Consider the following 14,213-nt stretch of genomic DNA (forward strand, 5'->3'; position numbering starts at 1 on the left):
TCTCGTTCTTTCGGTCATGACCATCCTTCATGACCATAGGTGAGGGTAGAAACGAAAATGGCCCGGTAGACAGAGAGCTTTGCCTTCTGGCTCAGCTCCCTTTTCATCACAACGGTGCGGTAAAGCGACTGCAGTACCGCTCCCGCTGCTCCGATTCTCCGGCCCATCTCACGCTCCATTGTTCCCTCACTCGAGAACAAGACCCCGAGATACTTGAACTCCTTCACTTGGGGTAAGGACTCATTCCCTACTTGAAGTGGACAGTCCATCGGTTTCCTGCTGAGAACCATGGCCTCAGATTTGGAGGTGCTGATCCTCATCCCAGCCGCTTCATATCACATCATAATTTCTTAAACAATTTATTTAAGTCCAATTTCTTAAAAAAACAAGAAAGAAATACGAGTTTTTAGCCATTTCCAATTATTTGCCCTACATTAATTTGGCTTATTTCAAAAGGGTACAATAAGCATATTAGAAATTCAACCAGAAAACAAACTTGATATAATCAAAAGCAGAACAAAATGCATCAAACCTGCAGATATGGTATGTGCAGAGGACTTGGAATTGTCTACTCTGAAGATTCACATCGGTCGACCACAGCCCGCACTTCAGCAACATCAACGCTTTAATCTGGATCAAATCTTCAAAATGGATAGTTCAAACCGACAACACAGGATTGGGATCAGTTTGATCCCAAACAATTGGATTATCTTGATCCCACCAGAGGGGTGGATTTCCAGTAGATTACCAGAGCAAAATGTACTGTACAATTTAAATAAGATGGCGTAGCAGCACAAGATGGCAAAGTTTGTTAACTGAAATAATACAAAAATGTTTGCCTTCATGGCAAATCAATTTTATTTTTCATTTTTTGGTCACGTTTGTGGTGGCCTATTTTGTTTTCAACCAAATGTTGACATAACTGTTTATGCTCATGAAAGTATCACAATAAAGATTGTCAATCACAAATGTAATTTATATTAAAGAAAAAATATCTTCAACAAAAAAGAAGTCCATCATCTGTCATCACCTTTCAAAAGTAATTGCGGACAATAGAAGTCTCTGCAACGTGGTCTCTTGTCTTCCTTGTATTATTTTTCATGTCCACTAGATGGAGATCGGTAGGATTAAAGCACTGATATTCAGGATCTAGTCATCTTGAAAAGTCTGAATCTGGATCAGGGTGATCCTATCCTGAATTGCTTTGAAATACTGGGACAAAATCTGGCCGACTTGTCTGATCCTGGATCACAAAAAATGGGATTTCAAAATGGGATCGGATCTGATTGAGATTAAAAGTTTTGAACTACTGGGCCCAGATGAATAGTATTGGTGACGGTTTGTGTCTCCATTGTTCCCCAGTTGTGCTGCTATGCCACTTCACTTCTCTTTTCTTCTGGTCTCAATTTTTCCGTCAACAAGGAAAGGTATGCCGGCTTCGATGGTCGTTATAGCACAAAGTTTAACAGAGATTGCGTAATCCCACCTTTTTTGAGTCTGATACTTTGAGAAGGTGTATCCTTTTTTACCACTGAGTTGTGTTCCTTGTTAGTGATGGATGTTTTCCTAATGATCTCTGGAGGAAAATTGACCATTTTAGACTCATCCTTGTGGTACGTCATTGATCTCCTGGCTGATTATATCCTCAGTGATGGTCAGAACCTGGTACTTGCTATACTTATATACTTTACCTTTCCAAGAAAGGTAGAAGCTCTTAGCTTTAGTAGCAACTTTTCCAAGTCCATATTTGTTTTTTCCTACGTAAATGTCTCCCCCAGGGCAGGTTTTGACTGAACTCTTGGGCACTGAACCATGTGAATCCTCCTTCCACTCCAGGATCTCAAAGTTGTTTCAGGAGCGCAAACGGAGAAGCAGAATATGCCTTCTTTGCAGTAGCATAGTGGCAATGAGGACCCTGGCTGGGGGCATAAAAGCCAGCACTACATCTGTGTTTGCAGATGTAATCTGTGCGTTTGAATTCACTATTGTAAATTGAAATAGAATTGTTTGGGACAGAGTTGTTCCAGGTCACCCACTCCAGGTTCGAGCCATTGGCAGAGACCGAAGACGAAGACCGAACCTGCCTCTTCTGCCTCAACTTAGTACCAATCAAGTGAGGTTGATCTGAGTTCATGAATGGCATTGGATGAGAAAAGGGAAAAGCATAGACAACAACAGTTACAGTCGCTAAGAGAAGGAGAGTTGTGAGTGCTTAAGCTTAACGTGTGATTACAACGTCAGGTAGCTGCCGTGATCAAGAATTTTAAAACTATCGATTTAAAATAATATAAGCTATCAGCAGCAGAACAGGCACACAGGATACCCGGACAAGACAACAACAACCGGAAGTGACAACACGCTTACCGCAATAGTGAGGGTCCGTGTAGAAACATCTCCTTATATTATAACCGTTTGCATAACTTGATTTTATGTTCTGTTGTCCATGCTTTTCATGTTAAACTAACCCCTGACGCTCTAGAGTCAAGACATGTGGTTGATAATTGATGAATAATTATACATTAAGCATACTTACATCAGACTGCATTATAATGCGTTTGAAAATAAATACATTTAGAAGTAACAATATGGGATAGTACTTGGTTATTTTATTAAAGAGATGATCCTCATCTGGAACACTGGTTGTTAGTTTATAGAACCAGACTAAGGTTTGAAAATATTGTCATATGCAATATTTTCTGATAGTTTCACCATTGAAATGTGTTTGATAACACTAGGTGCTCTAGTGCCAAGTTGTGGCCTAAAAAAAAAATCGCAATTATTCATTTGTATGGCACCCAGAGCTTCCACATTTTAGGGGATATGTTTTATGATTTAACATATCATCACTGTCATAAGCAATGGTTACATTAAAACCCTCCTGTTGTGTTAGTTTTCCCCCCCTTACTTGTGTTCGCGGTCAAATTTGACCGGTCCTGTTTTAACTGCTATTACATTAACACAAAAACCATTAATCATCACCAAATTTCAAACTGTAAATATTGTATCAGACTACTGGTATACATGAAAACCTGCAGGAAATATACAAAGAATAGACACTGAACATGTATTCCGTGTGCCAAGTGTGATTCACATGGGGGGATGGGCACATAAGGGGACACACACACATCTAGTGTATGTGTGTGTGTATGTGTGTGTGTGTGTGTGTGTGTGTGTGTGTGTGTGTGTGTATGTGTGTGTGTGTGTGTGTGTGTGTGTGTGTGTGTGTGTGTGTGTGTGTGTGTGTGTGTGTGTGTGTGTGTGTGTGTGTGTGTGTGAGCGCCAGGTGTGATTCACATGGGGGGATGGCCACATAAGGGGACACACACACACATCTAGTGTATGTGTGTGTGTGTGTGTGTGTGTGTGTGTGTGTGTGTGTGTGTTTTATCTGATCCGGATGGTTACTAATTCCTTTTCTTTATGGGAACACCATGTGTGTTACAAAGTTGACTAAATCATCCAAAATTCAATGAAAGTGATGATCAGCAATTTTATATGTTCAAATGTCTACTGTGAAGGATATCATAAAGCCTTAATGCAATCAAATGTAAAACAAAAAAGTTATGATTGATGAAAGTAGTAAATCGGCCAGATTTGACCCGAACACAACAGGAGAGTTAAAAGTATAGCTATGCTACATACTGTGCTTAGAATGGACTGTTATTTCATATAAAAAAAGAAACTATTTTTGTTTTACTTTAAGTGTGCATGTGCTACAGTCGTGCTGCCATCAAAGACCCCCTGATCACCTCGCAGCAGTGGCGGTTCTACGCATAGCAGCACAACTGGGGAACAATGGAGACACAAACCGTCAGCAATACTATTCATCTGGGCCCAGTAGTTCCAAACTTTTAATCTCAATCAGATCCGATCCCATTTTGAAATCCCATTTTTTGTGATCCAGGATCAGACAAGTCGGCCAGAACCGGTTCTACTTATGCTTAACCTGGTCGGGACCAGGTTAGCAGGGGCGGATCTACCGGGGTGGCATGGGGTGGCAACTGCCACCCTAAACAATAGCCTTGCCACCCCAGCTGCCACCCCAGTTGGCAGCTTTGTTTTGAAAGAAAAGTTGTGGCTCATCGGACATTTATGAGAGAAAATCTCTAATATCCGAGTGCAAGTGAATGCAGCACAAGACGCAAGTCTTGTAACCCCGCGAGCGTGGAAATATGATTAGCGTCGATTTCATTTGAACGGGACGGCGCAAAACGAGAAGCATTCGGACCCAAGTACACGGAAGGAATGAGGTATTTGCGGTCTACAATGACAGAGAAGAGACCGTCAAGTTTGGCTGTACTCAGCATTGAATCAAAACGCACTAAAGCTTTAAATCTTAATAAGTTTGTGAGGCGATTTGCTGAACATACTGTAATATACATGCGGTAATCGCCGCATTCAGCTGTTATAGGCATGCCAACTTGATGCTCTGCTCACAGATGACTCGATGAGCATAAAACACGGTTAAGATGATGACCTTACATGTATATAAAATGGTTCTTCTTTGTGGGGGTCTGCCCCCAAAAAACAGTTTCAAGTCCTGAGAAAGTCAGATAAGACGGTGTGTAAAACTACACTGCCCAGCCAAAAGAAAGTAACCACTTTGATTTAACTAGGCCAGTAGGTAAGGACTTTCCACTGGATAATAACTTACTACAGCAATGTATATGTTTTAGCTGAATACACGTTTTTTAACCCTAACTGATGCAGTTAGTCACTTCTTTAATGTTTGTTCTTTCTGATGTAAAGTCAAGGTTGTAACTGTTCTTTTGATATATGATAGTAATTTGTCTTTCAAATTTGAAGGATGTGAGCAAGCATCTTGAGGAACATTCATCATTAACTCCTCCAAAAAATATAGTTTATTTAATAATAACACTGAATATGTGAATCATAACAGTGATTGACAGCTGATAGGAATAATATGATTGTTAATAGTATCATATTCATACAGACACACATCGATGAGACAGTTCATTAATGTACTTATTGCAGAAGTCTGCATAGATTTGGTACCCTCAGTTATTGTTCAGTTAAAATGCATGACATTATGTCTGCCACCTTATATATTTATATGTAAGGCTTTACTGATGTGCCACAATAATGTCACCTAATGTTATTGAGTTAAAATATAAATATTGCGGCTTTCCAAGTTAACGTTGATTGATATGACTGGGATTAAATCAGCATATACTTCTGCCAGGGGATGCCACCCCTCAAAATCTCCTGCCACCCTCTTGCCACCCCATGAATATGTTTCTAGATCCACCCCTGCCTCGCAGCCTCCAGCATGAAATGAGGTCATAGATAGGGGACTGTTGTTGGGGAATTACTTTAACTTGAATTTGAAGAGCAATAGCCTATAGGCAAAACACAGAAGACCAAATAAAGATAAAAATGAAAATGACATAAAATGAACTTACCAAAACTGAAGTTGATGGTCAACTTCATTCATTTTCTTTCCGTTTTACTGATTTTAATCACTATAAACTGCTCTCTCTCGTCTCCTCTTCACGTCTAAACTTTTCGCGGCACACGTACTTACAGCCAATCAGCTCTATGAATTATGAGATGACGTTTGGTGGGTATGGCAGCACAGTGCCCCTATGGTGATTATTTTGTTGCCGCACACAATGAATAGAAAAATACTCTGAGCATGCGGTGTAGTTTTTACAGTACACATTCATTTTAACAGCAGAGAGGGGCTTGCCCCACATCGCTCAATAGGCACACTGTGGACACCAATTAGAAGAAATCAGACTAAAACAGTAATGTACAGACAAATCAGATGACTAAACATGATCTTAAAATATATTTTGTATTTTTTTTGCATATTTTGGGAATTATTTGCATTACTTTCTGCTGACACTAGGTGGGGCTGTGCGCTTGTTTAAAACAAATATACAATACACATTTGTACTTTTGCCCTGAGATCCGGGTACCGTATCTGTGAAGTGACAAAGCGTGTGACAACGTGGGGATGAGATGTGGATAACTTTCCAGATAAAGGCCATCCTGATACTCGAGTTGTGGGTTTCAATAAGTGAAAAAGAACATTCTAAGTAATCACTACCATTTTAATTTCTCAAGCATTTAAATCTGTCCCCAAAAGCCTTCAAATGTAGTAGCAAACCCACAGTGATCCACATCAGGATCATCTTAATAGGCCTGTAATTAAATTCTATGCAAGCCTACTCCAAAGCGTTATACTTCGAAAGTTATACAAATTAGATAAGGCAGTGGATTGCAAAGTAACAGATTTCACAAATGAATATGCTTAATGTAATGCTTGGTGTTCCCATCACTGAAATCATGTATTTCAACTGTATTTTCCTGAAAAGTCAAATGCATTTTGGTGGTGGTTTTCATCTTATTTCTAATAGAAAAATATTAAATATGACTCAAATGGAGCATATAAACAAGAGAATAAACGTACAAAAACAAAAGTGGAGTTCAAATAATAGATTTTATTTGTTTGCATTATTCCAGAGAATTCTTCAACTGCCAGGAATGAGCCCACTCCTTGCCACTGAAAACAGAATGGAATAATGTTGGTTACAGGTCCTTGTTTCATCTTTCCAAAAAGCAGAAACCATGTGTGAAGCACACATCATCTTATAACTCAATTTATATAAGTAAATGTTTCATTTATTAACGACCACCACCATTTAGAAAAAGTGAAAGTAGAAATTAAAACACATTTTCAAACAAACAATAAAAACAAACTAACAAAAATACATCCATACATTAACAACAATGAAGTAAACCAATCATTTGTTCCTCCACTACTTCAGCTGATGCAGAATAACAGTGAAATATATAAGAGGACTGGTGGTAGATTTGGATGTTTTGCATTTGTTAAATATCATGCGTTTGTTCTCCAACATGGGACTACATCAGATGACATGAAGCCAGGTAACTGGAAGATATATACCATACTGGACAGGGCTCCCACTCCACCAACATTTCTGCTTCTCCCTATCAAGAGAAGAAAACAAATCTCTAATTTCAGAAAGACCAAACACATATTAAATATTTAGCAAACAATTGTGGTGGAAGTTTGTAAATCATAAAGCACCCTATTATTATACTTGTATTCCTGTCAAACCTTTCTCATTCTTTCTCTTATTACACTCCTGATGGGGAAAGCTTCTAGGTGAGTGTGGTAGGAGCAATCTGTGAACATCAAAGCAGGTTCCAAATACAGTATTAGTCATACTAGAAATAAAATAAATACAACTATGAACACTTAAGTAGCAACCAGACTTACACGATGAAATCACTGGTCAAAAGTGGAAACATCATTGAAATGGAACCAAGATGCTCTCAGTCCTAAAATGGGATGCTTGTTTGAATGGCCATACCACTGCTGAGCCTGAGATGACAAAAGAAAATACTGCACTGCATTGCATTCTGATATCCACCTTATCAACTATGACTGTATGTATTTTAGTCTAATTAGACAATTAAAGCCCTTTGGATTTCTGGATAATGCATCAGTTATAAGTAGTCACAATATAGCATTGTTAACTCACTGAACACTGCATTAACATGCACTTGCTAAAGTATCTTCATTACGGGACAGTGTCGTATCTAAATGCAGTTTTTGAGTATAAAGTTTAAATATACTGCATCACGTTTTTGCACGAGTTGCTTCGAAGTTTACCCCTATGGTGAGGGATTGCTTTAGGCAGACCACAATATTAATGATATCAACCTCTCGTACAATATATGGACATGAGCCAAATCATTTTGATGTTATGGACCTACAGCCCAACGCTACAATGTGAGGCCCTTTCTGTGTGTAAACCAAATGACATAAAACCAAATGACATAAAATCACATTTTATTTTGTGATTTATCAAATGTACAGTAAGCCTTCTGTTGCTTTGCATTTTTGGGGGGAAAAGGAATAACCATATAGTAACCACATGTTGTCTGTTCAGGAATGAAAGACTGTATTTTTCTAAATGTTTAATATGTATTTATATCTGAGTACCTAAGGATATACACATACCCAAGTATCCCATTTTCCTTTCCTATTCATGAAGATGTAGTTTGAATTGCTATTTAGAATTGTTTAAATTAAGCTATTGTTTTTATAATTAATTTACCTATTGGAACAATCATTATTCCCAAAAATCACTTCTAGTATTCACTGATAGGCAGTCACATGTTTCAGCACTTGTTAAGAGAAGTGCAATTAGGTGTTTTCAGATATTGTAGAAGCATGACTTGTCAACAAGTGACCTACAATATTTTTTTAGGAAAGATCGGAAAACACTTTTTACTTTTAAAAATATAAAATCTGCAAATCTCTCCTTATTACCTGGCCCCTCCGTGATGGTAACCTGTGTCACATTTTCTGTAGCTTGCTCAACCTCCATATCCTGCTGGTACGGCTCCTCCTGCCCCACCTCTGTGGTGGTGCACTGCTTCACGGGGGGGGTCTTTAGCACCTCCACCTGCACGATGCTCGTCTCCAGCACCTGGCTCTCTGTGGTCCCTGCCTCCTGCCAGTTGTTTGTTGGTTCCGATGGGTCACAGGGTGTGATGTTCAGCGTGACTCTCTCTTCATCAGGATCTTCCTTAACCCCCTGGCCAGTGGAGTCCTGTGTCCAACCTGTGCAAGTTAAACAAATGTTGGTCTTGACTTGCTTAAGACAAAGAGGTTAACTCATATATCTAGAAATAAGAAATACAGCGTGCTTAAGGTATGTTTCCAGACAGGGTCAAAAATGTACTTGTCGTCATGTCATAGGACTGTGTGCACTCAAAGCTAATAGCAGAGTAATAGTGGTATGTATCCAGTCAACCATTGATGGTTTCGTTTTTGCGATATTATGACACTAATACAGAACTGCCATATGAATAACTGAATATGTGGTCAACTGGGATCGTCTTCATGTATTGTGCTCTTACCATTAACCTCAAAACCTTCCTCCCTTTTGGGCGTTGATAAAGGAAACAGTTTAGGAACGGATTGCTAAAAGGAAATCACTTAAGGGATGGCTCAACCCTAAATCTACATTTCCATCATCAAAACTAACTACCTTGACTTTAACAACTTTAGAACTTTCTATTTGTATACAATGAATGCGCAAGTGGTAGCACAACACCCCAAAATTGTTTTTCAAATTGAAGTAAACTTGGCTACCTATTTCCTGATAAATAACAGTTAAATGTCCATAAGTCCCCTCTGCAGAGTAAGCCACGTCTCATTAGGCTACTACTCAGTGTTTAAAAATGTATTTATTGTATGTAGTTTGCTATAAAAATAAACAGTCAAACGTTCTCCATATCCCCAAATCTTTTGTAATTACTTTCAACTTTTGTAATACTTTGCAGCTAAAAATAGTGACAGTTAACAGCAGAGGTGGGGACTCGAGTCACATGACTTAACTCGAGTCTGACTCGAGTCGCATGACTTAACTCGAGTCTGACTCGAGTCGCATGACTTAACTCGAGTCTGACTCGAGTCGCATGACTTAACTCGAGTCTGACTCGAGTCGCATGACTTAACTCGAGTCTGACTCGAGTCGCATGACTTAACTCGAGTCTGACTCGAGTCGCATGACTTAACTCGAGTCTGACTCGAGTCGCATGACTTAACTCGAGTCTGACTCGAGTCGCATATTTTGGACTTGAGACTTGCTTGACTAACATTGATAAAAGACTTGATTTGACTTTGACTTGAGACAGATGACTTGAAAGGACTTCACTTTTTTTAATTAAATATTTGCATTTGTATTGTACAGAGCACCTAAAGTTACCGGAGCGCTAAGTAGGAAGTGGAGCACACAGGAGACAGCCGTTTCATTGCAGACTATAATGTTTATGTTGGGAAATGGCAGTGCATACATTCAGCGCCCCACTCTCCAGTGCTGTTTATGTTGAAAATAAAACTAAACTTTTCATAACCACAATATTTTAACTGATTTAAATGCGGAAACTGGGGTTATTCATCAGAATTTCATATGACTTGACTTGTGACTTGCTTGACTCTTACCACAGTGACTTGGGACTTGTAGGTTAAGACTTGCACATGTAGGACTTACCCCCACCTCTGGTTAACAGGTAGAAAAGATGTGTGTTAGTTGTCTTACAAAAATATAGTTTGCCAAACCCAAATAAATGGCTTGAATGACTGATATATACTGGATCAAGTTGTTGTCTCAAGATTTGGATGGATTGAAACAGTCGCCGTAAGTTGTTACTTAAATGAGTTGATCCAAACTCATCCCATATAACTGTGTTGGTTATAAGGAAATCTCCAACGTTTATATTGTCAGGGAGGGGAGGAGTTGTTGACTGAACTTAAGTTTTAGGGGTGAACCATCCCTAGAAGAGTTTAACATTGATACAAAGATGTTGTGTACACAACACTTTATGTGAACTGTGAAGATATAGTGCAAAAATCTCACCTTTACAAAAAAACTCATAAATAGTGCCGATCTTCTCAAGGTAGTCCTGGGCATAGGCGGTCAGCGTGCAGCGAGGGGTTAGTATTTCACATTTTTTTTCCTTCTTCTTGGTTTTCTTGCAAAGAAGCAGCACTGGTTTAAAGCCAATGGCATGGAGTTTCTCAAGCTGTAATGACAAAATAATATATTTACTGTTTAAAGAAATGGAAATGCAACATCAACAACAACTCAGCATATGAATTATTGAGAAAACTATAACATTACTGATGACAGCATCTAGGTGTATGCCATTCATAAACCTAGATGCTGAGTTTAGCTTTTGCAGAACCATGAATGTACCAGGAAGGGTTACACAGTAGAAGCAGAACAATATTTTATAGACAAACACAAATAAAAATAAATCAGTATCCGAGTCCCAGTTCAAACCCTGAAAATCTTAAAGGTCCCATGTCATGCTTTTCCGGTTATTACCCGTCCCCTTGTGTGTTATGAAGGTTTTTATGCATGTAAACGGTGTGCAGAGTCAAAACCCTCAAAGTACACCCTGTAGCGAGTAAAACTCTAACACAGAAAATACCTCCCCAAAACGCCTCGTTGGAGATACGTCATTGTCCATTTGATTCTTCCGGGTACATCATGATGTCATCTGTACCCGGAACGAAAAGGACCAATCCGCGGAGCCGTTACGTTAAGCCCCCGCTGATTGGTCCAAATTGACCAATCCACGGACTTCCTCACACAGTCAGTGCAAGCAGCTCTGCTGATCTCTCCTCCCTGGCTGCAGGCTGATAACAGACAGTTGGGATCGCGGCGAAATTCTCTCTGCAGACCCATTCTCACAGCGTTTATCAACCTTTTTCTTACTCAGTATCAAGCCACACTTATTGTTTTTACTTCGGCTGTGACTTTGTGTGTGCTCAGGGTGAGTTTGGCTGTGTTTCGATGTGTATCGCTAAACACCTCCACACCTCCACGGAGCTCAGCGCGATTCACAACGTCCCGCTGGTCCCGACCAATCAGAGCACACTGGGCTCACAGGGAGGGGGGGGGGGCAAGAGCTGCAACGAGCCGTTTAGTGGAGAGAGTGAATACTGCTGAATACACATACTTTACAGAGATGCTGTATGCGAAACCAATGTGAGTTTGGAAAATTGCACAGTATAAATCTATTCTAGTAGACCTCAACAATGGAATTATGATCAGTGGAAATGGCCATGACATGGGACCTTTAAAGTTAAAGTACAACAGATGTTTGACATTTGTAGCATATGTAAGGCAATTAGTTAGATACAATGAACAGTTAACACTTAAAATGAGTATTGTACAATTAAATATTAAACACAATCCAAGTTTTAGCTTGCCACTGTTGAATGAACATAATCAACAGCGATACTGACATTTAAATAGAATACAATAGAATAGGGAGGGATGAACCCCTCTTTAATGGTCACACATGCAGAGCACACAGCACACACAGTGACATGTGTTCTCTGCATGTAACCCATCCTAGTACCAGGAGTCTAGTACTAGGAGCAGTGGGCAGCTATTGCTCAGCGCCCGGGTGCCTGTAAAACGTTCCCGTATGTTGTGGCTACAGTCGTAAGAGTAAAATAGAGTAGTAACATACAATTATGTAGTCTTATTAAGGTCTACAAATGTGTACATAAGCAAGAATGGAACACAACATGGAAGGAAGTGCTCTGTTTATTTAAACGTGAAAGTTCAATTAAAATATTGTCCCTCGGGTGTGAAAGTTAAGATAAGAGTAGTTTTAAAACTGAAAGAAAAGAGAATATTAAATAATACCTTTGCAATAATATCTGTATTCGAAGTTGATATTAAATGTATATTGGTTTTCTAAGATACAGACATCATTAAGAAATAAATGTATATAAAAACAACATTCAACTTTATCCTGGCCCAATATATTGGCAGAAGGGTTATTTCTAACTTTGCAATAGAATGCTTACTTTATCTCAAATTGTACCACATCTAACGTACAGTAAAATTGTACATACCAAGATAATGGCTTCATCCTTGATGGACCCAATGTTGTTGTTCTTCTTCCGCCCTGACACCCATTCCTTTCGCTTCTCATCAAACCTCTTGAGCTTCTTCTCAAGGCGCTGCTTTTTCGGCTGCTCCTTAAGGCAATGTGCACAGATCTTCTGAGCACAAAATAAAATGCCCAGACAGAAGGGACATGTCTTTTTTGTAGACCCACGTGGCATGATGGAAAAAGGGATTACAGACAGACTGACAAACAGAATAACAAACACAGGTTAATATAGACAAGTACACAGAATAGATAGAAGGGTTAATAAAGAAATCGATAAAGATAATAGATATTAGAGAGCTAGATAGGGAGATAGCCTGAGTTTGGCTGTTAAAATGTGTAGGTGTAGACCAGTGTATGGGTTTGTGGGCTACAGCAGCTGCAGGAGAGAACAGAAAAAGTGAATTATGTAGTGAAAACTAGCTTTTTGAAATGCACATTGTGACCGTTTAACTACTTCAGACAGTCTGGGTGAATTCATTTACGTGTTTCCTGTTTCGTAATTATCCTTAAAACAAGGATAAGTTTGACTCAATGTAGTGTAAAGTACCCGTTATGGTTAAAAAAAGAACACGAAAAAAACGTGAATTACGTGTCCCTGACCACGATTCAATAGATTAAATTACGTGACCATGTTACGAACTTCCGTGAGACTGGGTTGATCTATCAAACAAGCTACCTAGTTTGTGTTATTCATCTAACAAACGAGCTATCTATTGTTAGCTTTCCACCTAACTAACTAGCCAGTAAATGCTAGCTAGCTAGCTTGTTGGCTAGAACGGTATCACGAGAGTATTTAATAAGCTAGTTACCTTACATTATCCATTTAACAAACTAGCTATCTCTAAAGCTATCCACCTACCTTACTTCCAGGGCAGACTACGTGTTTAACCTTAGATGAGAGTGATTATAAAAACACTTTCGACATGCTTTTTTATATGCCCCTGCCCCACAGCCAGCAACTCTTGTGACTCCAATATTATGTTCCTGCAAAGCCGGAGGCTGCAGTAGTTTCAGGGCCACACTGCCACAGTCGTGGGACCGCATTGTTATGGACTCTAGTTGTTTTTGCAACATCGCCACCTAGGGAATTGGATGCCCACACAAGTACCACCAGCGAGTATTGAGTCTACTACACAGCGAGTCTGTTTAGACATTGTAATAAAATAATAATAATAAATAAAATATGTTCTAATATGTTTTGTTATTGTCGAATAAACACATAATAACATACATTGTATTGTATTATATACACACAATGGATAGATAGTATTTCAGTGGGGAAGTAGATTGTTATGGTTATTGTATAGCAGACGCTTTTTTATCCAAAGCGGCATACAACAACTTAAACCACTAAAACAACCATAATTAACACTAGAATATACAAACTTCAATTTATAGAACAACAATAGTGGTGATAACAACAATAATATATGAGATTACACACTAGAACTGGGGTCCTTTGGCAATAATAAAATGCATCACACAGATCTCACAGATTAAAGCACATGATTAATACTTGGGGTTAAAAACTGAGACAAGAAATTGATTTATCTGATTAGATAATAATAGATTTATTTTGTTGTGCTTTTTCAGGTGCTCAAAGTCAAAGCCGCTTTACAGAGATATGTGAAAAGTGACAAATAAATATAGTTAAAGTCAAATTAAAATCAAGCAATACAAAAACAATCACACATTAAAAACCAGATTGAAGAGGTGAGTTTTTGTAAATT

At 38.9% G+C, this 14,213-nt stretch overlaps 1 protein-coding gene and 1 pseudogene across 5 annotated transcripts; both read right to left on the reverse strand.

Annotated features, from left to right (window-relative positions):
- Positions 1-1,380: 1,380 nt before the first annotated feature.
- Positions 1,381-2,134, reverse strand: LOC117555398 (annotated as a pseudogene).
- A 4,313-nt stretch (positions 2,135-6,447) lies between these two features.
- LOC117555368 lies at positions 6,448-13,520 on the reverse strand. 5 transcript variants are annotated; one of them, XR_004570391.1, is made up of 8 exons: positions 13,343-13,518; positions 12,443-12,859; positions 10,425-10,590; positions 8,330-8,623; positions 7,271-7,375; positions 7,109-7,176; positions 6,935-6,978; positions 6,455-6,529 (listed from the first exon to the last, which is right to left on the reverse strand). XR_004570391.1 is itself a non-coding variant. In XM_034230248.1 (7 exons), the coding sequence occupies exons 2-7, from the start codon at positions 12,653-12,655 to the stop codon at positions 6,481-6,483; spliced, it is 834 nt and encodes a 277-aa protein (XP_034086139.1). In that variant the 5' UTR covers positions 12,656-12,680; positions 13,348-13,520; the 3' UTR covers positions 6,448-6,480. The 5 variants fall into 5 exon arrangements, 4 of the variants coding, with proteins under 4 accessions (XP_034086139.1, XP_034086138.1, XP_034086137.1 ...); XM_034230248.1 differs by lacking the exon at positions 7,271-7,375 and having other exon boundaries at positions 6,448-6,529; positions 12,443-12,680; positions 13,348-13,520; XM_034230247.1 differs by lacking the exon at positions 7,271-7,375 and having other exon boundaries at positions 6,448-6,529; positions 12,443-12,680; positions 13,343-13,520.
- Between the last annotated feature and the right edge of the window lie 693 nt (positions 13,521-14,213).

The sequence above is a fragment of the Gymnodraco acuticeps genome, unplaced genomic scaffold (assembly GCF_902827175.1).
Source record: "Gymnodraco acuticeps unplaced genomic scaffold, fGymAcu1.1, whole genome shotgun sequence".
Taxonomy (NCBI): Eukaryota; Metazoa; Chordata; class Actinopteri; order Perciformes; family Bathydraconidae; genus Gymnodraco; species Gymnodraco acuticeps.

Coding starts and splice junctions, on each gene's coding strand:
- LOC117555368 (XM_034230248.1), bottom strand. CDS start 12,655: ATGCCACGTGGGTCTACAAAAAAGACATGTCCCTTCTGTCTGGGCATT. Junction 7,177..8,329: donor TACCATCACGGAGGGGCCAG/GTAATAAGGAGA, acceptor TGATGTTCACAG/ATTGCTCCTACCACACTCAC. Junction 6,530..6,934: donor TGGGAGCCCTGTCCAGTATG/GTATATATCTTC, acceptor TTCTGTTTTCAG/TGGCAAGGAGTGGGCTCATT.